Source organism: Numenius arquata, chromosome 12 (genome assembly GCF_964106895.1).
Source record: "Numenius arquata chromosome 12, bNumArq3.hap1.1, whole genome shotgun sequence".
NCBI lineage: Eukaryota > Metazoa > Chordata > Aves > Charadriiformes > Scolopacidae > Numenius > Numenius arquata.
Genome location: NC_133587.1, coordinates 45,015,052 through 45,042,521, shown reverse-complemented (window position 1 = coordinate 45,042,521; position 27,470 = coordinate 45,015,052). Strand labels below are relative to the sequence as shown.

General features: G+C 57.9%; 1 protein-coding gene across 7 annotated transcripts in view; it reads right to left on the bottom strand.

Annotated features, from left to right (window-relative positions):
* The window catches only part of AGAP3 (ArfGAP with GTPase domain, ankyrin repeat and PH domain 3), a 109,123-nt gene that overhangs the window by 37,151 nt on the left and 44,502 nt on the right, over window positions 1-27,470 (bottom strand). For 4 of the 7 annotated variants that reach the window (XM_074157785.1, XM_074157787.1, XM_074157786.1 and 1 more), the window contains 4 exons: window positions 19,553-19,708; window positions 15,555-15,647; window positions 8,247-8,351; window positions 3,224-3,392 (listed from right to left, as the gene is read on the bottom strand). In XM_074157785.1, the coding sequence (XP_074013886.1) occupies window positions 3,224-3,392; window positions 8,247-8,351; window positions 15,555-15,647; window positions 19,553-19,708 (523 nt within the window). Of the gene's footprint in view, window positions 1-3,223; window positions 3,393-8,246; window positions 8,352-15,554; window positions 15,648-16,025; window positions 17,076-19,552; window positions 19,709-27,470 lie in introns of those variants that run through there. The other 3 variants (XM_074157789.1, XM_074157790.1, XM_074157791.1) reach the window with 3 other exon arrangements.

Sequence of the window (27,470 nt, the reverse complement as noted above, 5' to 3'; positions counted from 1 at the left end):
TCGCAGCCAAGTAATGCCCAGAACCCAGCGTCCTTGGGCTCTGGCAGTGAGACCTGCGCATCACTTTCCTGCCCTCTCCAACACAAAACCCATGTGGGTTTGCCCGGTCCGGGGGACACCGCGAGGCACCCAGGACACTCTGTGAGCTCCGTGCCCAGAGCTCACCCGGGCACTGCCGGGCACCCGCTGCCCCAATGGCGGCTGAGGGAAGCCGCCTGTGATCGCTGTGCCCAGCATCTGTCCCAGCGCTGCTCCAGTCCAGAAAGCCAGGATAAACAGGCGTTTCCACCACTGGACCGTAACCAGCACCACCTCACCTGGCCAAGGGTTTACAGGACTGAGCAGAAAATGCCAAGTACCTTTTCCCAGCCAACCAGTGCCCGCTGGAGAAGATTTCTCCCCAGAGGGACACCAGGGAATGCCCACTGGACACAGGTCATAGAATCATGATATGGTTAGAGTTGGAAGGCACCTTAAAGCCCCCCCAGTGCCACCCCCTGGTGTCCCTGGGAGGGTAGGGGGGGTGGAACTGGATGATCTTTAAGGTCCTTTCCAATATTAACCATTCCATGATTCTGCCCTCTGAAGATTAACTTGTGCACTGGCAGAGAACTGAAAATTTGGAGGTGCTCCCTCTCCAGCTGCCCAAAGCATGTGCTAGATGAGAGATGCCCAGTGGACCCCAGTAATTCCCATCCCTAACCCCAAAAGTGGCAAAATGGCAAAGTCCCTGCCGATCTGACGCAGGGCAGGTTCTTTACCGACCCCAAACCCAGTGCTCGGCGTTACACGGGGATATGAGCGAGTCACCCCACAGGATTTCTATCACGTCAGTGCACTCACCGTGGCGACTGCATCGTCAGCCACCATCAGTCTTGGAGGCATCAGAGTTGAAAAAATTCCTCAGAAAACATCTTACTGTTTGCGTACCAGGAGAACAAAACCTTTCTGACCAGTGCAGACAAGCACCCCAAGCCAAGACACATAAAATCTCGTTAAGGTCTTAGTGCAGAGCCCCGTGCCGGTGCGTGTGATGTGGGGAGCACAGTTCTGTTCTGCTCAGGGACCCAGAGAAAACCAGGGATCAAGGAATCTCAAATCCCCAGATTCTACATGAGAAAAGACCATCAGATCCATCCCCTGCACACACGCACGCAGCGACACACACACAAGCTGGATTAAAGCATATCTCGTAGAAAGATAACTAATCTCATTTTAAAGGCTTCAAGCAGTGCTAAGTCCACCAGCTCTCCAGATAAACTATTCCAACATTTAATTACCCTCCCTGCTGGGAAACTACATCTCCTCTCAAGTTTAAATTGCTCCAACCCCAGCCCCCGCGCACCACGTCTCCTCAGGCTTTGTCACCCGGATCCAAAGGCCTCGCACGGCGCTGGCTCCGGGGCGCCGGTTTCCCCAGCAGCAGCGATGAGTAATCGAGTCACATCCCAACCCGCTCTCGGAGCCCAACAGGACTGAGGTGGCTGTGGGAAGCTGGGTACGGTGCTACATGGGCATCTGGTTTGACATCACCATAACCTTTGCTGGGGTTTGGCTTTGAATTCTTCACAGAGTGATATGGGGTTGGCAGGGACCTCTGGAGATCATCTCCTCCAACCCCCTGCCAGAGCAGGTCCACCCAGAGCAGGTCCCACAGGAACGTGTCCAGGCGGGTTTGGAATGTCTCCAGAGAAGGAGACTCCACCACCTCTCTGGGCAGCCTCTTCCAGGGCTCTGCCACCCTCACAGCAAAGAAGTTCCTCCTCATGTTTAGGTGGAACTCCTTATATTCAAGTTTGTGCCCATTTCCTCTTGTGCTGTCACTGGGCACCACTGAGAAAAGACCGGCCCCATCCTCTTGACACCCACCCTTGAAGTATTTATAGGCGTTGATCAGATCCCCCCTCAGTCTTCTCTTCTCCAAACTAAAAAGCCCCAAGTCCCTCAGCCTCTCCTCATAAGAGAGAAGTTCTAGGCCCCTCATCATCTTTGTAGCCCTCTGCTGTACCCCCTCCAGCAGTTCCCTGTCCTTCTTGAACTGTGGAAGAAGGACTTCCTACAGCTCCGACAGCCCTCTCCATGTCAGAGCTCGGAAAAAGCACCCCAGACGCGTCCCTGGACGAGGCAGGGATTGTCCCACCCTGGGCAGGCTGTGGGTCCACCATGGGGCTGAAGAAATGACAGTGAACAGCAGAGAAACAGGGCAGAAAACAGGTGAAGCTGCATGTCCTTGGTCAAAAAAGGGAGTAATTGCAATGAGTCGCCAGCAGTTTATCTGGCCTGCAGACCAATTCTGGCTCTTTTGAGTTCAGAAGGGTTTATTACTTCACACTCAGCACCACGTGAACACAGCGATGTCAGCAGCCCCCTTCCCTGGGCTGCGTGTGACGCTGAGGACTCCAGCCAGCTCCTGGTGTCCGCTCCAGCTGCAGCCCATCTCAGGGGTCTCAGCTGCAGAACGCCGTGAAGCACAGCGTCCACACCATCCTGACCACCCTCATTATCCCAAGAGCAGAGAGGTACCCAGGCCCTGCTGTACAAGACACTGCCAACAGCTGGCTGGGAAGAATGTGTGTAGAAACTGTCCATCCTGGCCAGGGATACCAACCCCAAGGACAAATAAAGGCACGTCAATGCCCCGGGAACCTTGGGCAGGAAGGCTCTAAGGGCAAGACACCTCCCGTGGCAGGGGAGCAGCGAGCAGCGGGCATGAACTCCATGAGAGACCAGGAAGCCCCCCAGCCTCACCTCCTCTCACCACTCCCTTGGGCAGCCGTGCCTCCTCAGTGTGCACACAGAAAAACAGTCACTACAAAACAAGCCCCTCACGTTACTATTTCTTCAGAGGAAAGTGAGGAGGAAAAAAAGGGGGCCACAAAAAAGCGAAAAAACAGAAGAGAACTTGCCAGGGATCAAGAGACATCCTGGCTGAGATTTCCTGTTTTAGGAAGCAACAGCTTCCCCCATGCACAGCAACTCCTCAGACATGACCGTTCCCTCTCAGAGAGTTCATGCCACTAATTAAAGTCCTTTTACTCTTTCTCTGTCCTGGACAATAACCAGCATAAAATCCCAACAGGAGCTTACCTGGCACCTGCACAGAATCACTGACGCCCACCGACGGGGCTCGCAAAGAGGGGTGAAAGCAAGAACCTCCACAACAGCCTTTGTTTCCAGCTCAGCAAAGCCCCAGGGGAATGATGGCCGCCAGCTCTGCCCTTACCTGTGCCTCCCGTCAGCTGCGTGCTGCTCCGCTCCTTGGCAAGCCCGTTGGCCTTGGGGCTAGCGCTGGGTGCTGCCGCCGTTGTCGCCCTGGGTAGCCGCTTGCCCGGTACCTTCACTGTAGTTCTCAGCAGATCAATTTCCTTCCCATGGACGTTCTGCATGTAATCCTACGGCACAGAGGTTCAAGATCAGCCCAGCCCCATCCCACCGCTCTCAGCTCCCCTCCGATCCATGTAATCAACACTAAACCTGGCTCCATTCACCCACACGGTGACTGGCTCACAGAGAGAGGCTCAGCCAGCGACTTGGAGGTGACCTGGGACCTCATCACATGCTGGTTCCTCTTGCTTATAGTCTCCAGCCTGGAGGGCTAGAGGTAAAGTCCCTACCACTTCCCCCATGTCCACAGCCAGCCATTTTCTGACACATGGGTGCAAAGCCTTGACCACGACCTGCCACCTCCCATGACTTGTGGGTGCGTTAGAACCAGGACTGGAGAAGGGCCAGGTCTCACTTTCAGTGCCCAGAACCAGTCAGCTCCGATATGAATAACGCCGGGATGCTGCCACGGGCAGTCAGGTGCCACGACAAGCCCGTTTGTGAAAGTCTGGCTGCAGATCAGAGATTAGATGGAGCAAAAGGGCCCGTAGGTGGCAGGCAGTTCTTCTTCCCTGTCATTTCTTGTCTTTTTAATCACAGCACTCAGCTATGACAGCTAGTAATGTAATATAGTGCGGTGTAAGTAATGGCATACCTGGAAATTCCCTCTCGGGTCACAGCTAGTGTAATTCAAGCCTGAGATAACACAACTCCCTTGTATGTCCATCTGCATAAATTTAAGTTATTCAAAACTTGGTGCTTCCACCATTCCTGCAGGTACGTCACTATTGTATGACCAAAAACTCCATTAACGGGCAGACTGCTAACATCATTCTGCACTGCCTCCTCACAGCATCTCATCTGTTGGTCACAGTAAAGCCACAGACCTCCAGCCTCTCCTGGGAGCTGTGTCCTGTCCCATGCCCCTTCCCCTGCTCCACGGGGCACTGCAGTTCTTCCCCAACCCTCTCCGAGGTCGCTGGCTCTCCCTTGGGCTCATGTCCCAAGAAGACCTGACCAAGGTCCTCCAGAGAGAGGAGAGAGGGGAACTGTGCTCTGGGCAGACCTAAGGGAGCAGGGACTTGGAGCTGAGCTGGAGATGGGGAGGAATCAGGAGGTGGGTGCGTTCCCTGGGCTCCCTGTGCTGGGGACGAGTGCTGGGACAGGGAGAGGAGCAGCAGCCACTGGCCAGGGAGAGACCGCGGCTGCTGCAGGGAGGCTCAGGCTTGCTCCAGTTCACAAGGAGGTCACCAAAAAGATTAATTCGGAGCTGGTCCCCGTCTGCTTCCAAATCCAAAGAGTTAAAGACATGAAGAAGATCAGTTGAAGAGCAACCATTCTCCCAGTGCTTGGCTCCGAGGGCTGCATGGGCAATGCTCGGTGGTCTTGGGTGACCACCTGCAAAGGTTACCACCTCCCAGCAGCACCTCAGCACCTTGGTTGGAATTATTCTCTCTCCACAGACCCCTGCTCAGGCCTCCAGTCCTGAGATCCATCCGAGAGACAGGCAGCATGGCAGCATGCCCTCCTCTGCCTCTACCTTCTGGGTGACCTGACCTGGAATGAGCCACGTGCGCCCTTTGGTGCCCTGGGCAGCTCCTGGGTAACCAGCCCCACCAAACACTGCTCCGAGCTGTCCCCAGCCGAGTGGGAGCCTGGTGGCACCCTTGGGCAGGGCGTCTCGGAGGGGCTGGAGGATTTTCCCTACCTCAGCACAATCGCTGCAGTAGCCGGCTGCCTGACGGAGAGAGCGGTCACCAGCGCACTGCTTTTATTACATGCTATAAAACAGCAATTTCTTCCCAAGCCTCCTCGCTAATTACCCAGCCAGTTCTCTCATTTCATTTTATTACTGGAATTAACAACGAGTTCAAAGCGTGGAAAGCTATTAAGATGTGTGATTAAGCCACATTCAATTAGTTTCTACAAACAATTTAATTGATGTTGCAGATAGAATTAACAGAAGGTGATTGTGTGAATGGCTCCACTGGCTGCAAAATGGGAGCTGCTTTCTCTCGGCTCTGTGCAGCACAGCGCAGCCCGGCCAGCAAACCGGGCTCCGACGCCGACGCCGTCCTCGCCAGCAGAAGCCTTTACTCTCCAAGGCTTTGGGAAAGTGAGAGGAGACCACACTGGTCTCTTCACAGAACTTGTTCTTTTCCTGTCACTGAGCACGCTCACAGAAAGAAGAAAAATACGGATGCAACAAGGGATGCCGTGCTGAATCCAGGGCTCCTGCTGCCCCCTGCTCCTGCTCCAGTCTCCTCCTGCCACGTCCTGAGACCACCGACCACTCCAGAGAGGAGGCAGCAGGGGCACTCGGGCAGGAACACACAGTTCTGCAGGACCCAAGCAAAGGTCCAGGTCAAGGCAGACACGCGTCCATCAATGAGGCACAGGACACTCGATTTCAGGGCTGGACCCAGCTCAGAGCACTCTCTGTCACCCCGTGCCCACAAACCCATGGCTTCCAGTAAGAAAACTTGGATGTGCCAAGATACAGATCCAGAAACAGGCTGAGTGATAAACACCCAAAAGCAGATGAACAGCCCCACCAGGAAGCTTTTGGCAGGTAAAACCAGAAGTGTGACCCAGCCAGAGCCACGCAGGGCACAAACACATCTGGGGCAGGTATGTCTGCTGGAGGAGAAAGAAGAAAGGCAGGGCCGCTGGCCCCTGGGGTACCCACCCCATCCCAGGAGGGACAGGGAGAGAACATAACAGAGATGCGAGGGAAGGCTAGGCAGTTTTCCTGCCTAGGAAATCTCCAAGGAAGAGGAGATTTAGATGAGATCTGGGGAAGAAATTCTTTGCTGTGAGGGTGGTGAGACCCTGGCCCAGGTTGCCCAGAGAAGCTGTGGATGCCCCATCCCTGGAGGGGTTCAAGGCCAGGTTGGAGGGGGCTTGGAGCAACCTGGTGTGGTGGGAGGTGTCCCTGCCCAGGGCAGAGGGGGGAAGGAGATGATCTTTAAGGTCCTTTCCAACTTTAACTGCTCTATGATCTCCTGATTCACTCTAGAAGATGGGTGATCTCTAGAACATCTCTAGAAGATCACTCTAGAGAGGATATAATGGGACATCCTCAGCTGGACCACCTCTTCCTCCAAGCTTCCTTCCTGCATCTGTCCCTCCAAGCAGGTCGCAAACCAGGCACGCAGCGGGAAGGCGAGGCGAGGCAGAGGGCCCTTTGCTAATGAGAACCACACAGAGCTCACCAAAGCCTCGGTCAGCGTTGCAGTGAAAATCGGAACACGATGGTGGGTGTCACGGCTCTTCCCCCGTCTCAGGGAGGCAGCGCCAAGGAGGGAGCACACAAACTCCTTGTCCTCGCAGAAGTCAGAGACGGGCAGCTCTGTGTTCTGTGCCCTACAGGTAATTAGTCTTTGGTCAGGTAAACACACGGGGCAATACAACACCTACCCCGGGTGCAAAGTTCAAAGCTCCCAGTGAAGCCCAGGGGAGGAGAGGCCCATCTTGTACCTTTCTTAGCAACGGGCTGTGGGTCACCAGCAGCACCGGGTGGAAGCAAACCAGATTTTTGCTTGGGGCAGGGCAGTAATGAAATGAAACGCTGAAGAAATGCAGTAAGTAAAGTGAGTGACATAAATCTAGATCACCCCCTGAGGAAGAAACGGTGTAAAAAGGAGAGAAACCGCGTGTGTAACAGCAGCATCTGAGAGCGGTTAAACAACATCCCAGAAATTACCCTGCCTCTGCAGCTGATTGTGATAACGGCCTACGATGTCTCCCATGGAAATGTGACAAAGCCACACACGCCTGTGTCCCACATGCAGCGCAGGCAACAGCCATTACCCCCCAGATTGGTTCTATAAAGACCAAAAAAGGGGGTTACAAAGTTAGGGAACTGCAGAACTAGAGAGTACGGTACAGGGATCAAAGACTAAAAGAAAAAAAAAAAAACTGTTCTCAAAGCTCCCACAAATGAAGGAAATGCAATGACTGGCTTTCCAGGGTAAGGAAAGGAGGGTTAAAAGGTGCAGTGGCTCGGGAGCCGGACGACTGAGCACAGGAAGCCCCTGAGTTAGAGATGCAGGGCTAGAAATGAGGAGAAAGGCTCGGGGCACTCCAGCACCTGTGTGTCTGAGGAGATGGGGGACAAATCGAGGGCCCAGGAGCTGCAACGCCTCGCTCTTCTCCCCTGGGAGTGCTCCAGCACCCCCTAAACCGCCCTGCGCCCGAGCTCTACCCCGCGTCCCCGTCCACCTGTCTGGCTGCAGCACGGTGTCCCCGTGTCACAGGTGTGTCTGTCCGTGGCTCGCTGTCGCAGCAGCAAACTGTGCTCAAGAGGGAGCAGGGAAGAAGCCATTAGCCCCACAGTGGGGAGGCGACAGAGACGGATGGGGAGGCAGCAGCGTGCCCGAGCCAGGCGGGGAAGGGGATCGGAGAGGCAGGGAGCGACAGCTCAGCGCGGCAGGCTCCGCACGGGCTCCTTGAACCCATTACCCAATACCCAGCAGCCAGGAAAATTATTCCACACCCAAATGGCACCATCAGCCACGGCTGCAAGGAGTTCTCCACTGGCTCCTCACCCCAGATGCAGGGAGGCAGCAACCCCTGCTTTAATGGGCTGAGCAAGGGAAACAGAAAAAGGAAAGCTGCATTGACTGAGCAGAATTCTGTGCAGAGCGTGTTCCTATCAGCTTTTCCCACCCAGCCTGGCACCACAGAGGCTTCACCAGAGGGAAGAGGTTTTCTCCCGACCCTGGTAAAAGGCAGCCCTGCTGAATCCGCCCGCCCTGCTGAGGGCTTGTGCTGAACCCCCCGCGCCGGGCAGAGACCGGGGCTTCCACCTCCTGCCAAACCCTCCCCGAGCAACTCCCTGCGACTGCGGCACCTCCAAGGACCTGCAGGCACAGCACAGGGGAGGACACTGCTCTGTCCCAACTCGGCGCAGAACTTACGTGCAGGCTGGGGTGGTAGGTGAGGACTCCATTGTCGCACAACGTCACGTACTTCTTCTTCCACTCTTTGTTAAGAGACTTGCCACTGCGTTTGAGGAGAATGCCCTGAAAGAGAAGTGTCAAGAGACTCAGACCTTGTTTGACCCAGGCACCTCCCTGTCAGCTACAGCATTGCCCCTTGCAGGAGACTGATCTTCGAAGACACAAAGATCAGGACTCAAGAAATCATCTTCTAGGTTTGTCTTCCCAACAGCATTTCCCCTGGGACTGGCAGGAGAAGGGCTGCACCCCTTTCCTCACCAACCCCAGCATGTCTCCACAGACAGCCCACCCCCCGTTCTCAGAGACGAGGGTCTCCACATGCCGGAACCGATGCCCAGATCCTCTGAGGGACCTATCGCATCCTCTGCCATCCCAAATCACTCCCTCTGGGCAACTCCTCTTGTGCTGAAGAACAAGCAGAAGTCAACCTCACCCCTAGCCGGCGCTGCCTGCTGTTACCACAGCAATCCCAGACCTTCTTCCATGACCAAAGCACAGCCAGAGAGATGGACACGGCAAGGACAGTTTGGGGCAGGCAGGGGCCAGTCAATGGAAGAACACTCCAAGATATGCATATTCTCTTGCCTCCTTACAATTCTTTCTTAGAGATGTCAAACAAAGGGAGCTCGGGACACATTCCAGGAGGTAGAGCAGGTCCTGGGCAGCTGAGGAATCAGTTCACCCCCTTTCCCCATCACGATTTTACAGAAACCCATCCTGTGGTCTTCAGGCACAGCACACCCTTAGGGCCTGAAACCATTGTGCTGACATGGCCTGAAGCTCCCTCTTTCCACCAGCCCAACCCAGAACTAACCCAGAACTAAATTCCATTGGTCTGAGCCAACGCTCAGAGCCTGGGCCCTCCTCAACTTCTCCCCCTCCAGTTCTGCCTCCCCGGGAAATCTGCCTCCAGCAGCAGTTCCTCACGCAGCAGGTAAGAGCAGAGGTGGGAGGGAGAAGGAAGTCAGGGCAAGAGGCCAGGCGCAGGGACAGGGGAGAGGACATGGAGTGTTCTGCCGGCGGGAAGGAAAGGACTGTGCAGGGGGACAAAAGCAGGGATGAATAACAGAGTCTGGGAAAAAGCTGGATCTACCGACTGTTGGGCCGGGTCCCTGCGAGAGCAGTGTCTGGACAGACACCCAGACTGGCTGTTCCTAACGTGGCAAAAATCTGGGCCCCAGGCCAGCACCTCCTTGAAACCGTGGACAGAAAGTCTCTGTCCTGCCAGCCCCGGCATATTTGGGGGCCAGGTCCCAGTGCCTGGAGACTGGGGCCGCTGTGCCCGCACGATTGAAAAGCACAAGAAGTTGTAGGGATTGGCACATGCTGGGGTGACAACGCTGCCAGTCACGGCCGTGAAATCGGCAATAAATGATGCAGAAAAGGCAGGAGTGCTCCATGACCGCTGCTGTGCAGCGCTTGGGAAGCAAAGAGTGCGAAGAGGAAACGCCTCCCACTCCTGCGAGGCAGAGAAAGTCAAAACACGGCAGCAAGAGCGGAGCTGCGCCGGCGGCAGGATCCCATCCCCTGCCACCAGGAGCTCCGGGAGAATCAGCCGGAGTTGCGGAGAACCAGCCGCAGATCCCCCCCAGCAGCGGGTAGAAGGCACTGGTTTTAACACGCCTGGGACGTGGAGCAGAAGGAAGGCTCCTGCTTTGCCAGGGTCTGCAAGGGGAAAAGCAACGACCCCTGTAATTACGGGCACTTTGCCCCGGAGGCGGGCACTGGGCAAAGCTGGAAAAGCCACCACAGGGAGTGATGAGCGATGAGAGGACAGCAGAGTAATTAATGACAATCAGTGCAGAAATAGGCCGTCAGAGAGGTCTGACCCTGCTTTTGGTGAGATGGCAACACCTGGTGACAACAGTAACTGTGTTGACACAGCGTTTTTAGCTTTCTGTCAGGATTTGAACTGAGCAGCACACGCCGTTAAAACCCGACTGCAGAAAATCCATAAAGCCACCAATGTACAGAGTGAAAACGGGCCAGGTGAAAGGTCTCAAAACACAATCATAAATGAGAACAAGTGTAACTATAAATGGCAGACCCACGTCCAACAGAAGTACTTGTAGAGAGGTCCAGCCAGTCTGCATTAGATTCACACTCTTTAATCAATGTCTTCCCCAAACGAGCCCAAAGGAAACACAAACCCACAAAAGGTGAAGGTAACATGGAAACGTGAACCACAGCAGCGGCCGGTCAGTAACACAAACTGCCTTGTACCCCTTGGCAGACCCGGCTCCTGGGGAGAGCCTGGATTTTCCTGCTCCTGGGGGGGCTGCCGGACCACCGAGCACGGCCCCCACCGAGGTGAGACTGCTCCTGGGGTCCGGTGAACCCTGCTCTGCCCAGCGCCGAGCAGTGCCCGCATCGGCTCAGTGCCAGGACACGGCTCTGCTCTGGTCCTCACCCCCACAAAATCCTCCTCTCCAGCAGCGCCGCTGGGCCACGCACGGCCCACGGGGTGTGAGAACGGTCATTCCTCCTCACGTACAGAGACAGCTCAACGTTACACCAGCTCAGCTAGAGGAACGGTAGGTTCTCTGGATTTGAGAACATTTGTTTGATACCTTTCAAACCAACCTGCTCCAGACCAGGCTGAAGTTACAAATCTGGCTCAAATTCACCGGGTGAAATTCTCTGGACTCTGAGCACAATGATCCCTCCTGGCCTTAAACCTGGCTCTGTTCTACAGCCTGACCTGCCAAATATATACTGCAAACCAACAGCTCCACTGCCTCTCCTCCTCTTGAGGGGTCTTCGACTTCATACACCTTGGTGCCACATCCTTCAACACTTCCAGGCTGCTGCATCTTCTGCCAAGCCCCAGAAATGAGTTGTCTGCAAAGAAGAGTTCAGCTGCAGCGAGTTCAGCTACAAATCTGGAACTTGGCAAACTGGAACATGAGCAGAAACAGAGCTGGAAACAGCGGATCGAGCACTGCCATCCTGTTTCTTCAAGCCAGAAGGCACGAGAGTCCAAAACTGGGAGCAACTACACAATCTAAGTAAACATCTAATGAAATGAGGGAGAGGGGAAGGGGCCCTTAAGGCCAAACACTTGCAAGAAGCAGCCGAATCGAGGGGCAGAGCTCAGTTAGATTTGTTGTTCACTGCTGTTCTGGAGATTAGGAGGCAGGGCACAGAAGCCGAGAGGATTCCAGGTTTTAACTGACTGCATCAAGGTGACAACTCTGTAGCCCAACTTCTTTCCTGATGGCAGAATGTGGAAGTTTGGCTCAGCAGCATCCAGAGAATTGGTTTTCCCGTAGGAAAGCCCCTCACCAGCTCTGCCAGAGCTGGGAAGTGGCAGGAGGAGATGCCGGAGAAGGGGCCGGAGATGGGCACATCCCCACGGCCAGACTCATCCCTCCAGGCATGTCCTGCCCCGGCTCCTCGAGTCTGCCCAGACCCCTGTGCCGGCACTGACACACCTCAAGCTCCCTCTGCTCCTCCTGGAAAGATTTGTAAGGACTAACTCTTCCACAAGTTTCTCCCGGGGGGTGGAAGTCCTGCAGGAGGGAAAGAAGGTGCCAGGGATGAAAGGCAGGAGAGCCCAACCCTCTTCCTCTCCCCACTTTTCCTTTCTTCCCGGCATTTTGTCGGCCAGCGCGTGTCTCTGCTGTGCTGGATCGTGGTGGAGCACAGTAAAAGCAGCAGCAGCAATATGCAGCGTAATGAAGCAGGGAGCAGCGATGGCCCCCAAAGGACTCGTTTACTCCACAAATCTCCCTTCCACTCACTTTTTGCTAAGAATTTTAACACCAAACTTAATTGTAAAGTCGCGTATTGATTGGAAAATGCAAATGGCAATTTAAATGTAATCTAAGCTCCCAGCATGATTCCAGCTCCCAAGGAGGAGGAGTCACCCGCCTTGGGCCCTGCTGGAGCGCGTGGCCCCAACCGAGCTGGGCCAGGGACCTGGGGACCCCCAGGCTGCCCCCGCCTTCAGTGCAGCCTTCCCAGGAAGAATCTGGTACGTGTGCAATTAGGAGTTCAGTCCTAGTAACGAACAGCTGGGGAAGCTTAGTCTCCCGGCCTAATTAACCCACTTCTCAGACACAAGCGTCCAGCTATGAAGCTCTTCCAACCTTGCAAGACCACCCAAACCTACATAGCACCAAAAGGACACTGCAGCAAAGGGACCTCGAGTCCCTGGTGCCGAGCAGCCCCAGCAGAGGCACCGGAGGAAGAGGAGATGCTCTCCTGGGCACAGAGGGGCCCCAACATCCATAGCATCATAGAATCATCAAATGGTTTGGGTTGGAAGGACCTTAAAGACCGCCCAGTGCCACCCCCTGCCCTGGGCAGGGACACCTCCCACCAGACCAGGTTGCTCCAAGCCCCGTCCAGCCTGGCCTTGAACCCCTCCAGGGATGGGGCAGCCACAGCTTCTCTGGGCAACCTGGGCCAGGGTCTCACCACCCTCACAGCAAAGTCTCCATGGTCTCACCTCTACCACCCGGCATTTCCACCTTTCCCAGGTGTGTGTAGGGCACAAGGGAGACAGAGCAGGTCACCCAGAGGTGTTCTCAGTTGTGCTGGAGAAGGTGGTGACAAGTGACAGGCAGCCACCACACCTCCGTGGCAGCGTGTCCCTTCTCAGCCACGCGAAGTCCCCACCCAATGTCTCTCCTTTCTGCAACACCCGGCCCAGCCTCCCACTTGGTGGCCAGCCCTCCCCGAGAGCAGACCCAGCTCCGCGCAGAAACCCAAGGCACCGAGTGCCAAACAGGGCCACCAGCAGTCCCCAGTGCTGGTCATCTTCCCGCAAAGCCCAGGAGAGACCATGCACTGGTCACAGTGGCCACAGGTACCAGGGAAGGACTTTGCAGGGCAACCACCCCGCTGCCATCACCCACCCCTAGGGAATTCCATCATACGCCAGCCTTGTCTCCAAGCAGAGGAATCAAACTGCTCCCCAGGTTATGAAGCAGCGGCTGCAGCACCCGAAGGCAGTGTTTGCGGCCACCAGCCCCGCAGGGCACATGCTGAGGGAGCGAAGGAGTCTGAACCCGGACAGGCATCAGGCAGAAGATCCTGCAGGTCTGACACTCCACAGCCCCAAACTGACTGGCTGCTCCGCTCTCTTATGGCTGGGCAGGGCCACCAGACCACGTAAGAGCAAAACTGGCTGAAGGCCCAGCTCCTTCAAAGAGATGGCAAGCAACGAGACCCCCACAATCTTCCAGACAGGGCAGGTCCCCCATCAGAGAGCAGAGCAATCACTGTTTATCCCAAATCTTTGTGATACAGAGCTACAGCTCATTTCCACTTTGTGGTACCAAGTCATCGCTGCTCCTGGAGGGACGATGCGGTGAAGGGACGGTGCAAAACTCATCACTCTGCATCTGTCCATGGCGTGTTCACACCAACCTCATCCCCACGCCCTGCACGTGGAGATCAGCCTTGTTCCTCCTCCAGGAACAAAGCTCCGTGCCTTCCCGAGATGCCATAGCACAACTGTTTAATTTGAGCAGCGGGAGGGCGGTGATTCCAGAGTGCCACGGCATCTCAGGAGACGGATCACAGTGCTGCTCAGTGGCCGGAGCATCGCCCAGGGCGAGCAGCTCCCACGTGGAATGGCACCACAGGGAGAGCCATGTCCATAAACCTGTGCCTGACTTTCCAACAGGACACTGCTTCCCCCAGCATCAGTACATGTTCCTGTAAAAAGGCTTCTCTGCAGAGCCACCCCCAGCAGCTCTGGCCCCGGGAGGTGCCGGTCCTGGGAGGGCAGGGACCCATGTCCCATGGGGTGATGGTTTGCCCCAGGGTCTCCTGGCAAGATGCTGCTGCGCAAACGGGTCGCTTCACTCAGGTCCTGAGCCAGGCAAGCAGTCTGGCACCTACTTCTCCTTGCGAAGTGCAGGAGCAATGTGAAAGCTTCGTCATGCAGACCTAGACCTTCGTCTGCCTCAGCTCCCTCCCTGCTCAGCAGGGAACCAGCACTGTGCTGCCTGCAAGGAGCGACTTGATAATTACACCAAAACACTGCCATCTCCAGCAAATGGGCAAGGCCGGGCCCAGTTGGCAACTGAGAGACACGGAAGCAGGTAAAGAAAGCACCTTGCCCTGCAGGGTGACGGGAAATCCTGGAAAAAGCAACCCAAAGGCCCAGAAAACAAGGGCCACGGAAATGCTCCCACGACCAGTGCTCCCGCTGCCAGGAGCAGGGCTTTGGGGAGCCACGTCGGGTCCAGCTCAGGGCTCCTCGCTCTAGCTTGGCCTCCCCTCCCTCACTGCAGAACCACCGCTGCTCCCCATGGCCACGTGGGGCCAGCTCTCGGTCAGAGACCACAGCGCTGCCACCACAGCCCCCCTGCCCACCGTCCCCAGGGGCAGCCAAGAGGCAGGGCTTGAGCTGTGCGCCACCAGTGCTGGGTGATGCCGAGGGGGCACCTCCACCGTCCCCAGCACACAGTGGCTGTCAGCTCCCACGGGAAATGGGGAGCGGCGCAGACAGAGGGACAAGCACCCCGGCCGCAGAAGTGGTGGAGGAAACAGCTAAAGGAGCCTCCATCCCTGCTCCAACCAGAGATTCAAAAAAGGGCCTGTGCCGCAGAGAGGGAAGGGGCACGACATGGCATGAAGCTGATGTGTCCCTTCCTCCTGGGGCTGTGCAAACCTCTGGAGCTCTGGAAGCAGAGCCCCCCGTGTGAGACCCCAGAGCCCTGCCCAGCACTGCTTCCCCCGGCACTGCTCCCCTCTGGCCCCAGAGCCCACCCCGGGCACGCTGCCCTCCCAGACGCAGCCCCCCCAGAGCCACCCCACTGTGCTCCTGGCCCAGAGAGGAGGAGAAGGAGAACAGAGGAGAGGGAGAGGAAGAGGAGGAGAGGGAGAGGGAGAGGAAGAGGGGGAGGGGGAAAGGGAGAGGGCTGCAGCAGGGGGCCGGGAGCGGGCGCGGGGCGCGGATGCCCTCTGCTGGAACTGCTCCGCCGCCAGAGCAGCCCCCGCGCTGCGCCCAGCACCGGGTGCAGGGTCCAGGCCAGGACCCCCAGCACCGCGCTCCTCGGGCGCAGGGCAGGCGTGCAGCCCCCCGGGATGCCTGGGGGGATACCCGACCCCTCCGCGTCCTCCTGCACCTCATGCCAAACTAAGGCACCCCAATCCACACCGAAAAAACCTCGCATCGGCCAGGCCAGACGACACCCGGTCCCCTCCATGCTCTCCCGAGCCAAGGCACCTCAGTCCACACCGGAAAGCCTCACTGCACCTCCCCAGGGAGCCCGCTCCCGCGCGGGGGCAAAAGAAGGAGGATCGAACCTGCTTCATGGGAATGGCCCGCCCGCTGCCGATACTGTCCGCTTTACACTCTGGCACCTTCTTCTCCCGCTCCGGGTCGGCGCCCTTTCGAGACTGGAAGAGAAGAGACACAGGTCCGTTAGTGAGAGGGGCAGAGGAGAGGGAAAGGCACGAACCCCCCTGTCCGCGGCGGGCTGCCAGAGCGGAGCAGCGCGGACCACTCTCCCCGGGCTGGGTCTCCCAACGCATGGAGCCACCAGCGTCTCGCCCGTCCCCTCTGGGGACACTCCAGCCCCGGCCTCCCCACCGCCTGTCCCCTGGCAAGCTGTCCTCTCCCCCCACGACTGTCCTCGGGGCAGAACGGGGCTACTCTGACCCACCTCCCGCGGGAGCACACAGGACATGGCGACAGACAGAGATGGCGTGGGATGCAGGTGGAGCATGGATGGAAGCAGGAGAGGAGCTAAGGCAGTGAAGGAACTCACACCTCTACTAATCCAACAGATTTATTCTGTTAACACACTTGCACCATACAAAGTAGCACAGGTCACCGGGCAGAGATACCAGCCCCTTACAAAAGAGCATGGACAATAAATATCTATCACACGTCTAGAGAGTTGAGAGCAAAACCCGCCAGCCCCTGAGGGCGGCTGCGGTGAGAGCAAACTCCAATAAATACAATATGAAATATACAGTCTGTTGAGCAGAACTCATTCAAAGTGCTTAGGACAGAGGAAAATATCAAGTCATACATGGCATGGAGCACAATCAATACATTCAGAATCACAACAATGGCAGAAGGGCAGCGGCAGCGTCTCTCCGGAGCGTCCTACACACCCCCTCGGTCCGGGAGCGCCCCGTGTGCTTTGGATCAGAAAGGGACACCAGCCCCACACGCCTGGGACACCGATTCACTTGCTTTTGGGCCCAGAACAAAACAAAGAGATTGAAAGAGAAGAAAACTAAAGAGACACAGATGGCTGCTGTGCTGCGAGGAGGAAGAGGAGGAGGAGCAGGAGTCCATGCAGGCTGCAGGAGGTGCAGGAGGGAGGAAGGAGCGAGTGCCAGCGGCGGGCGCCAGCAGCAGCTCCCGCAGGCAGCAGCAAAGCGTCTTTTGGCCCGTCCAGCTCCACTCGCTGCTGTCGCCCGGTCCCGGCGGGTCTGCAGGTCTTCCCGTCCCATGAGGGTCGTCGGCCTGGCATCCCCGAGCACGGAAAGTGCCTAGACAGCATCCAGCAGGCCCCGAAATGTCCCAGCTTAAAGTGCAGGCGCAGGCCGTCTCAGCGCTTCCTAGACTTTACATTGGGGGGATTTAAAAGGCTCCTGCGTGTCTCCGAGGGGGGGACCCATGCTGGCTGGAGGGCGGGCGAGCCTCTAATCTTAGATCAATCCCAGTGCCCATCCCTTATCCGGCCCTGGAGAGGCAATGAAAAGTGAGAGAATTTGTACAGAGGTGCCGTGTGTAACCACCTGGATCTTCTAATTTGGAAGGAGTTGAAAAGGCCTTTTTGTTGATGAAAAGTTGGAAACAGTGGCACATATCTGCAAATATCGAAAGAATAAAGAGTTTGGCAAGTTATACTCAGAACATGGACACGAGCTGTCAGCGGTGGGTGCCAGGCAGGCCGGGCGCCGGGCGCCGGCGGCAGCAGCTCTCGGGGCGCGGGCTCCAGCTAGCGGGGACGGGGCAGAGTCTGTCTCCACCTGGTGGTCTCCGGCACGCGGACCCCCGCCTCGGCGGCGGCGGGGCCCGATCCGGCGTGGGGAGCAGAGGGGAGCGGGAGGGGAGCAAGAGCGGGAGACGAGGAGGAGGAGAGGAGGAAGAGGAAGAGGAAAGGAGGAGGAGGAGAGGAGGAGGACTGGGCACGGAGGAGCCAGGCACAGCTCAGGACTGGGGCTGCAGCCGCTCCTGGAGCCGAGCGGACCCGGGAGAGACCCATTCCCACCTGGGGGACCCCGCGGGGACGGGGGCTGCTGGCTACACCTACACTGCCTGCCCTGCCCGGGAAAAGCTAGCGGCAGAAAAACAGCCTTCCCTTCCCCTCCCCGCTCTCCCTGGCCCTGTCCCGCTGCGGGAGGGGGTGTCGGGAGCTGCTGCTGCTGCTGCCACGACCAGATGGGGTGAAGACGTCAATGGGAGCCATGTATGTGCAGCGGCACGAGAGCAAGCGAGCGAGCGTGAGCCCTGGCAGCAGGGCGAGTGAGTGCGAGCCCGGACGAGCCCCACGGCACGGGTGAGCAAGCCTGAGCCCAGAATGAGTGAGCGGGTGAGAGCCCAAGACGGATGATGACGTCCACAGCAAAGAAGCGTAAGCCCCACAGCAAGCCGCCCTCCTCCTCCTCCCGCCGGGAGCGTGTGCCCGCACCGGGTGAGCCGAGCGCAGGGCTCCGGGAACAGTGAGAGCGTGAGGATGAGCTGACGGCGAGTCCAGCCCCGTCGGCGAGCGGAGGGATGGGTGGCCGTGCATGAGCGCCCGCGTGCACTGGTGCACAGCAGCAAGCATGAGCACGAGGAACGGCGGGGAGGGAAGAGAAGCATCCACCAGCGCTGGAGTGCAACAGGAAAGCACGACCACCAACAACAGGAGACCTACAGGGTGTCTTCGGGGAGGCATGGGCACACAGAGGAGGGGTGGCTACTACAGGAACAACCATGCACCAGGAGCAGAGGGTCCGCTGCCGAGGGTGGTGTGTACTGGGAGGGGCAGTGGGGGGCACAGGGATGAGCACGTGCGCTGGGATGGGCCGGGAACACGTGCAGAGAGAGCTGGGAGGTGCGGGAGATGCAAACGGCCGGGAGCGCAGGGAGCATTCAGGACATGGGAGCGGACGCTCCCAGGATGTCAGAAGCTGGGGGAGATGGGCACGCTCCCAGCAGGAGTCAGGGGCTCTGGGGTGCCAATAGTGCGGTGAGAGGGATGGGGCATGGGATGCTCTGAATTTACGTGGTCTGGTCCAGAGCAAAGGCTGCTGCTCACATGGGGTGACACAGTGCGACACATACAAGGACTTTGTGGCAGCCGGTTCCACAGACAGCAGACAGAGGGTACGGAGCGATGGTGGCTGGGAAGCACACTCAGATGGGGAGGAGGAGAGAGGCCTGAGCCCAGCACCTTACAGGGGCACCAGGGGGAGAGGAGCACGTTCACATGGGGACAGCGGCTACCTACGCTAGACGTGGGGACTGGGGCCGTGTGTGCCAGGGGACGCTGAGGGGCTGCGCTGCCAGCGAGGGGACGGCTGAGTGTGGGCAGGACAGTGCGCGCTGCACGGTCAGGCATGTGCGTGGTGCGAGAGCGTGCCGTGGGCAGGCTGCAGTTCAGCCGGTGGAGACAACAGTGCAAATGTGCCCTGCACTCCCCGGGGACTGCAGCTTGGCCAGTTCCTAACGCCTCCCTCCCTGCAGACTCCACGGCAGGGCTGGCCATGGCAGGGCTGGCCACACTGCCCAGGTCACGCAGACGCGGGGTTTGGGGGCTGGAGCGAGCGGGGTGCCACACGTTGGGCTCGGCACGGCACAGTGGGCACCAAAGAGGAGGCCCAGGCGCTGGGGGGCTTTGTGCCACGCTGGGGGACCAGGGCCCCCAGGAGAGGAACAGCAGAGGTCCCTGGTGCTGTGCAGGCACAACGTGCAGCTCTCCCCAGTGAAGACCAGGGAGTTCCGCTCACACACACGCACACAGGCACGCACACACTCACAAGCGTACCCCATGCACACTCCTGGGCGTGCAAGGCTTGCTCTCAGGTGCCCCCCCATGCACACACACGCCCCCAGAAGCAGCTCCCAGCACCACAGTCCCTATTCCTGCAGAAGGCTCCATCCCCCGTGGCTGCACACACGCTCCTGGGGGAGACCCCCAGGCACCCGCTGCGTCCACTGCTCCCATCCCTCGCTGGCAGCACAGCAAGGTCCCCTTAGAGGCTGTGGGGCCAGACTGCCATAGCGCCAATCCCTTCCCCTCGCCTTGCTTGACCCCCAGAAACCCCCCCAAGACTCTGCTGAGCCTGGCCTCGCTTACCGTGAATATGTTGGAGCGCCGCTTGGACTGCTTGCGGATGGGGGTGGGGGTGTTGGAGGCAGCGATGGTCTCGATCCGCAGCTCCCGCTGGCTGATGCTGGGCGTGGAGGGCACCGAGGAGGAGTAGTCGCTGAAGGCTCCTCCGCCGTTGGTGGCCTGGGGCAGAAGGAGATGGGACAGTCAGACAGAGACAGGCGGCCGCCTGGGGAACGGCTGTGGGAACACCTTCCACCAACAGGAACACCTTCCACGGACGCAGCCTCCTGCACCAACCAGGGCAAGGAAGAGCAGAGGGGATGAGGACAGGGGAGACATCCCACGCCATGCACCGCTACTGCCCAACTGGGGATCTTGGGAACGTCACTTCCCTTCCTTCTGCTCTAGATTTTCCACCGGTAAAATGTTAAAGTTCTGAAATGAAGAGTGAGGAGCAGCGAATGGACAGAGGGACCTGACCGCTGGCTGTCGGCTGGCACCTGGGGAGCCCCTCTGGTCTGGAGCAGTCACGGAGGCAGCGATGAGCCCCGCTGAGCCCCTGAGCAGCAGCAGCGGCTCTTCTCAGAGACGCACGGCTGGGGACACTTCAGCGTCCTCCCCCTCCACACCCCAGGACAGGCGCAGCCATCCCTCGGAGACTCTGCTGAGAGAACCCTCCTCTCCGCAGAGGCCGCTGGACAGGAAGCTGTGACACAGCCCGGAGCCTGCCTGCCTCCACGTCCCGCTCGGTCCCTTCCATGTCTCACCACGTGTGTCCCTGTGACTCAAGCCCTCGCCTTTCCAGTGTCTCCTGAAGCACCGGGTGCCACAAGCCGAGCTCACCCTCTGTGTAAAACGTGTCTCTGCTGCTGGTTTGAAGGTTTCTCCAAGCAGAGCCCAAGGGTGGCCCACACCTCTTGTGCCTGTGGAGCACCATGGCCTTGGCTGCTCCGGGAACACATGGGACAACACACTGCATCTTCACGAACACCTCGCTCAACCCCAGGAGAGGGGAAGACCTGACCGTTGCTCTTAAGACAAGTAGCGGCTCCCTCTCCTCTGCCCACGTGACCAGGGAAGGAGCTCCAGGAGGTCAGGAGGAGCAGGACCTGCACAAAAGCCTCTCAGACCTGCAGCCCGGGATGTCTCACTACGACAAGGCACATGGCAGCCTGCGCTCTCTTCTAAATCAGAGAATCAGAATCATAGAATTGTCTGGGTTGGAAGGGACCTTTAAGATCATCTAGTCCAACCATCAACCTAACCCTGATAAAAACCATCACTAAACCATGTCTCTAAGCACTATGTTAACCCGTCTTTTAAATACCTCCAGGGATGGTGCCTCAACCACTTCCCTGGGCAGCCCATTCCAACGCTTAATAACCCCTTCTGTATAAAAATTTTTCCTAATGAATTTCTTCAGTGGTTCTGCTGGTCTTGGGACAGGACTTCAAACCCACGCTGAAGAGGCTGCCCCTGGAAGGGCAGGAGAGCTCCAGCCCGACTCCTCGGGTTCACCTCCCACCGAGCAGCAGCACTGATGGCTCCGGGACGCCCCCGCTTCCACCCACTGCTTGGAGCAGGAGGTGCCAGCACATGCAGGACGAGGACCTGCCAGAGGTGCCCACTGAGGAAACCCCCATGAGCAGATGCTGTGACCGGCAGGACCCGAGCCTTCTCCTGAGACAAGCACTTCAGGGAGGTTAGAAGCGTGAAAGGGGTTGTGCAGGCAGAGCAGCGACCAGGACCCACAGCCCCATTTCCCAGGAAGGGTGCCACCTTCGCTCAGGCTATGGATCATCTTGTCTTTGATGAGAGAAATGGGAGAAGATGCACAAAAGAGAACTCTTAAAAGAGGAAAGAGCCGATCAAGAATCAGCTCAACTTCTTCCCCTCCAAGGCAGAGCAAGGGACTCCAGCAGGGTGTGCCGCAGGGAAATCCCGCTCTGGGAGTACTCTGAGATGGACCCTCTTCACAGCCACATTTGGGGAGCCAAGAGCTGCTCCTGGGAAGTCACAATGTTGACAGGCAGGCTACCCCCAGCTGCAGAGCACCTCCACAGCAGCCAGCACGGTACCTGCTGCCTGAAGTCAGAGCCAAACACCCCTCCACAGTGGGGAGGTGAAGCCCATGGCGTTGAAGGCCCATCCTTGAAGACCACCGCCCCTGGGGAGGGGTCTAGAGGACCCTAACCCCAGGCTGGAGACAGGGCAGCACCGAGCGACAGACCCTCTGCAGCCTGTCCAGGTCTGTGACCACTCAGGGGGACAGGGAGCCTGGGACCGAAAGGGACCGATGGGGCTGAGCATCTCCCTGGCCACATGCGTGGCCCAAACCGAGGAGCCGGGGGCCACAGGTTGCCCCGAGGCCAAGGAAAGCCTTGTGAGAGCAGGGTCCTCCCTGCCAGCACAGGACACGGACTGTCCCACTTCCCTCTGGAGACAGGAAAGCTTCTGGCACCCCAAAATGCAGAACGAGAGGGACCCTGCTCTGCTGGCACCTCTCTGCATGTGAAAGGGGCCAGGCACTCCCTCTGGAGATGGGGACATGGGCATGGAGCTTCTCCAGAGGCTTCTCCAGGGTTCTCCCACCGATGAGCCCTGTCCTGAACGAGGGAGTCCTGCTGTCATGTCCCAGGGGAGGGGACACCACCAGGGACATGGGGAAACAAAGCCACGTGCCGCCCTCTGCACTGTTAAGAGAGGCAGCTCCTGCACGCCGAGTACTCAGCGCTGCATGAGGAGCTCTGCAGATGCCGTGAGGAAGGCACAGATGCAGAAAGCGAGGCCCACCAAGTCAAAGAAAACTTCCTGAGACAGCTCAGGTTTAGGATCAGGCAAACAGTGACGCTACAATCGGTATTTAATCGACGCATAGTGTGTGAACTGTGTCAAAACCAGGAAAAGATTGGAAGTGTGAGGGAACAGCGGCTGATGCTGCCACCCAGAGAACCTGCTGCCCGGGAGGGAGAGCCCGGCCAGGCCACCACTGTCCAGAAACCGCCCCGGCGGAGTCCCCGGTGAGCTCTGGGAATCTCAGTAGCCTCGTCAGCACATTTGTGAAGCTACGAGCAAGGGAAGGATTTGGTTCAGAAGAGGCTGTAGAGCCTGAGCTCCTGCCACAGGAGCTGGGACAAGCCCCGCGGATGTCAGGGGATGGGTGGGAAAGCTCCTAGGAAGAAATCTTGCTAAATTGTGGTTTATATTTTACATACTACCCATAACCTCATTTGTAATCTCTCCCTGGCCAGAATCATTCTGCTTAGCTGTAGTTTGCCTGGTGTTGGTGACAGGTCACGGTTATTGTCTTTGGGTAACAAAGGACACACTGTGGGTGTCCCACAGACACCCAGCCCTCAGGAACAGCACTGGGGCCGGAGGGAGTCTCCACCGAGCCAGAAAGGGCAGTGAGGGCTGGTACCACCCCATGAGTCTGGGGCAGAGGAGAAATGCCCCCAGAGACAGACTCCAGCTCCGCAGGCCATCCCGAGCCACGCTCAGCTGGAGCAGACTGCTCCCATACTTCATCAGGGATCCAGGGAAGCAGAACAAATCCCAGGGGAATGGGAGAACCCCAACAAGATGACAGGTCTGGGCAAATACCTCGTTCTTGCTCCTGGCAGCTCCTTTGCTGAACAACCATAACACCTGAACCACCACCTGTGGTTGCTACTGAAATCTAAGAACACAGCAGAAGCTGAAAACTTCGTAAAAATCCTCCCTGTTAGTGTGCAACGGGTGGATGTCACGAACTTCAAAGATATCAGGAGTGCCACAGGGTGCTGAGCAGGGAAGAGCTCGGCTGAAGTTCAGATGGAGTAACTCTTGGCATAAAAAGGCCTCAGGCAGAACATGGAGTAAAATTTGGGAAGAGCTCTGAACAGAAGATTGTGAATGAAGAGCGGCCACTGACCCAGCGTGGGCGAGGAGTGGGAAGAAGCCAGAGGAGACCATGGAAATGAGGGCATCGTGAGCTGAGGGGGCTACGGGACACAGGCTTCCTAGAGGAGACTGAGATTTTAAACTGAAAGAGGGGAGATTGAGCTGAGATGTGGGGAAGAACTTCTTTGCTGTGAGGGTGGTGAGAGCCTGGCCCAGGTTGCCCAGAGAAGCTGTGGCTGCCCCATCCCTGGAGGGGTTCAAGGCCAGGTTGGAGGGGGCTTGGAGCAACCTGGTCTGGTGGGAGTGTCCCTGCAGGGGACAGGCAGGGGGTGGCACTGGGGGGGGCTTTAAGGTCCCTTCCAACCCAAACTATTCTGACTCTATGGTTCTATGAAATGCAGATGCCCGCTGCTGCCGCTGCCGAGACACCAGGACTGAGTGAGCTCTCTGAGACATGCTGGGACAGGCAGGGAAGTACCCGCTGCCAAGCCCAGCTGAGCTGCAGTTTGGGCTTCATTTCACTTGCAAAGCTTAATTTTCCAGTCCTTTCATCTGCTCTCTCAGTAACATCTCGGTAAAGGCACTTCCCGGTGTCACCAAAGGGCCGGTGCAGGACCGCAGGCCATCGGAGCGAAGCCGCGACGGTGGTGGCCCCGCGCTGGGAGGGCAGAGGAGCGTGGCTGGGCACGGCCGGGCACCCGGGCAGCGCCAGGGGGCCAGCAGCGGCTCCCATGGCTGGGGGACAACATGGTTCACCCCACCAGCCCCCAAGGCTCTACATGGGGCGCCTGCGTTACCTCCTGCCAGATCTGGGAACGAGTTCTCTGGCAGAAAGACAAACTTCCATCCCACAGCAAACAGGCAGCAGTGACTCATCGCACAGCCCGGGGGACTCCTACAGGCACCCCTGGGTCCCTGAAGAAAGGGACGGTAAGGAGAAAGCCACGGTAAGGGGATCAGGTGGAGAAGGAGCTGGCAGAGTTAAGGAAATCAGGCAGAGTAACTCTGGGAGCGCTGCAAGCACCCACTGGCCCGAGAACTCCCACCCACAGCCTCGGGCGAGGGACCGGCAGCTGCCGGGAGGGAGCCGGCTGGAAGCCAAGGCCGAGCAGAGGAACCGGGCTCCCAAACCCATCCAACCTGCTGGCCCAGTGACGGGTGCGGGCAGGACACGGCAGAGCAGAGCCCAAGCCAGCAGGAAAGCCAGAGCTTCCCTTGGGGGCTGCAGGGCCCTGGGGGATCCCAAGTATCTACTCAAACAGTGCAGATCCACATCCCAGAAGCTGCTGGGAATGCCCAAGGGACAGACCCAGCATCCCCAGGGGATGGTGTGGGACTCCCGGGGCTGGCCCTGGCTCCTGCCACGCCAGAGGACCAGGGAGATGCTGAACAGGGTACTCATGGTGACAAACAGACTGAGGAGCATCTCCGGTGGAAAATCCTGACCACAGCCTCCCTGTTCCTGCAGCTCCCACCCTCTCCGCCCCAATGGAAGCAGCGTCCTCTGAGGCACCGCTGCGGAACACAAGCAAGACCCCAAACTCCCAAAGACAGAAAGGAAAGCAGGGGCTTTGGTTGGTTCAAGAACTGTTTCATAATGAGGATCATCCACTGTGCAAGGACACCAGAACACCTCGCACAGCACCACCGTCACCGTGCAAGGACACCAGAACACCTCGCACAGCACCACCGTCACAGAGCCCTTCCAATTTGGGAACCTGGCACGATGACGAAGGTCTGGAAACCAGCTGCCACCTCACACCTGGAGAAGAACGTCCTCCAGACAGATGGGTGACAAAATCACCAGCATTCTCTGGGGTCTCTCCTCTACCAGCAACTGCGAAGGACTGGTGGAGTTGTCAGGAGACCAGACAAGTGACAGCCATTCCCAAAGTTAGTTTGGCTCGACCAGTAGCACCAAAGTACTTCCAGAAGGGATGCCCCCAGAACCAGGACGAGAGGCAATGTCCCCAGAACTGTGACGAGATTAGGGCTGGCTCCTGCCGTAGCAGCCATTGCTGGGGCCGCCTGTTCCCTGTTCCAGAAGACAATGCCTTCTTCACCAGCAGCTCCAGAGGACAGAGCTGTCCCTGCCAGCACGGGCCAGGAGGCCAGGCACAGAGCAGAACATCCTTCTGATCTCAGATGGCACCACCACCTCCCCGGGCACAAAGCTAGGAAGGGAGCAGGCCCCAACCACAGGTACCAGCAGAGGGGAAGGGGGACGATCCAGGGGAAGGGGATGCTGTAGCTAAAAGCCCTGAGAAGGCAGCTGGCCAAGGGGAATGAAATGCTGCCTGATGCCTTAACTGCCTGCCATGCGAGGACAGAGCAGGGCACAGGTTCCCAGGGGCTCTCCTGGCCAAGCACTCGAGAGGGCAGTCTCGCTGTTCCCACAAGGGGATGGAGGAGAAAAGGAGATACCTCTGTCCCAGAGTGTGCATCTTGCCTGCATACAGCGGTACCAGGCAAACAAAAGCTCCTAACTGTACTTGTCTGGCATCTTTCCATCTCATCTCCATGTTAAATCCCGTGTTCCCAAACTCTTCCTTGAGATCCTGCTCCCTGTGCCAGTTCCTGCTCTCTTTCTTGGGAAGGCAAGTGAGAAACCTTGGCGAGAACCCCATACCCTCAGGTAGGGAAAGGCAGAACACGGCACTACTCTGCGAAGACCTCATCTTGTCCATCCTTCCTCACCCTGTACCGTCTGTCCACCCCCTCCCAGAGCTGCCCCGCTGGTATCTCTGTGCCAGGAGCAGAGGACACCTCCCAGGAGCGAGGCCACCATCACTGAGCCCCACGAGCGGCTCCAGCAGCATCACCCAGCAGGACTCTGGAGCCACCTGCGCCCTGTGCTCTCCTGTGGTCACCTGCTCCAGCCCATGCTGGAGACCACGTTCTTTGGTGTGTCACCACCTTGGGTCACTCCTGAGCAGAGATTCCGGGCTCTTCTGCACCCCGTCTCTGTGCTCTGCTGGACATGTGTCCTCCCACGTGGGCAGCAAGCCCATATCCTCCAGAGCGCGTGGGCTGTTCTGCCCGGGTCCGTGTTAGAATCACCAGGAATGGGTGAATCTGGGTTTCCCAAAGCCAGGTGGACTTTCTCTGAGGCCAGCATGAAGCAGCTCCAGAACCTCATTCTTGAGCCCAGGTGAGAATGGGGAAATACTTCACAGAGTTTTACTCTCACTCACCAGTTCCATTACTTCATAGTCTATTTTTAGGGGAAGTGCTTTTGTCATGGAAGAGAAACGTGTGAAGACTACAGCGAGGAATCCTGCAGCAGGGCACTGGGAACCGAAAGCGTTTGTGGTTGAGCCACAGAAGACCCAGGGAACAGAGATTAACTCGGATCCTCTGTGCGAAGTCCAGGTTCTCCAAGCGCAGGAGGGACACGGTGCTCGGCAGGCACAGCGTGTACGGGGCAGGAGGACACTCCAGAAGGACGTGGCCTGTCATTATTGTTGACATGGCTACAACCCAGCAATCAATCGGTAGTCCTGGCTTGGAAAGGCCTCGCCGTCAGCCGCAATTCCCTGGGGGCTGCAATTCCCCATGGAATGCAATTCCCTGGGGGCTGCACACTGCATCACTTCCCTTGGACAGCCCTGGGGTCCCACCAGAACGACTCCAGGGGCTCAGAAGCATCCCAAAGTCTAAAGACAATCCTCTAATGAAAAGAAGTGTCAGTCTGGTGGAATTTGGTTTGCTAAACTTGCCTTTTTTCTGCAGTTTTACAGGCTCCTCTGAGTCCTTAGCTACAATTTCCCTCAAAAACCGCTTCAAGCTCATTGCGGCAGCTGAGGGGCTCACAGCTGCTCCGGCCATGCCGTCGCCCCTCTCCCTCAACCCAGCCTCTCCCCAGCCTGACAGCACTGCGCAGACAGACACACTTCCTGAGGTCCTTGCTGCAGATCCCAGGATTGCACGTGCCAGGCACTTTAGGGTTGGAATCTGCTGGCCTGACCACCCCTGAGGAGCAGCAGAGCCCAGTATCTCACCGGCCTCACCAGAGCCAGCTCAGCACATGTGAGGGTGCTGGAACTGCAGCAAAGCCCCA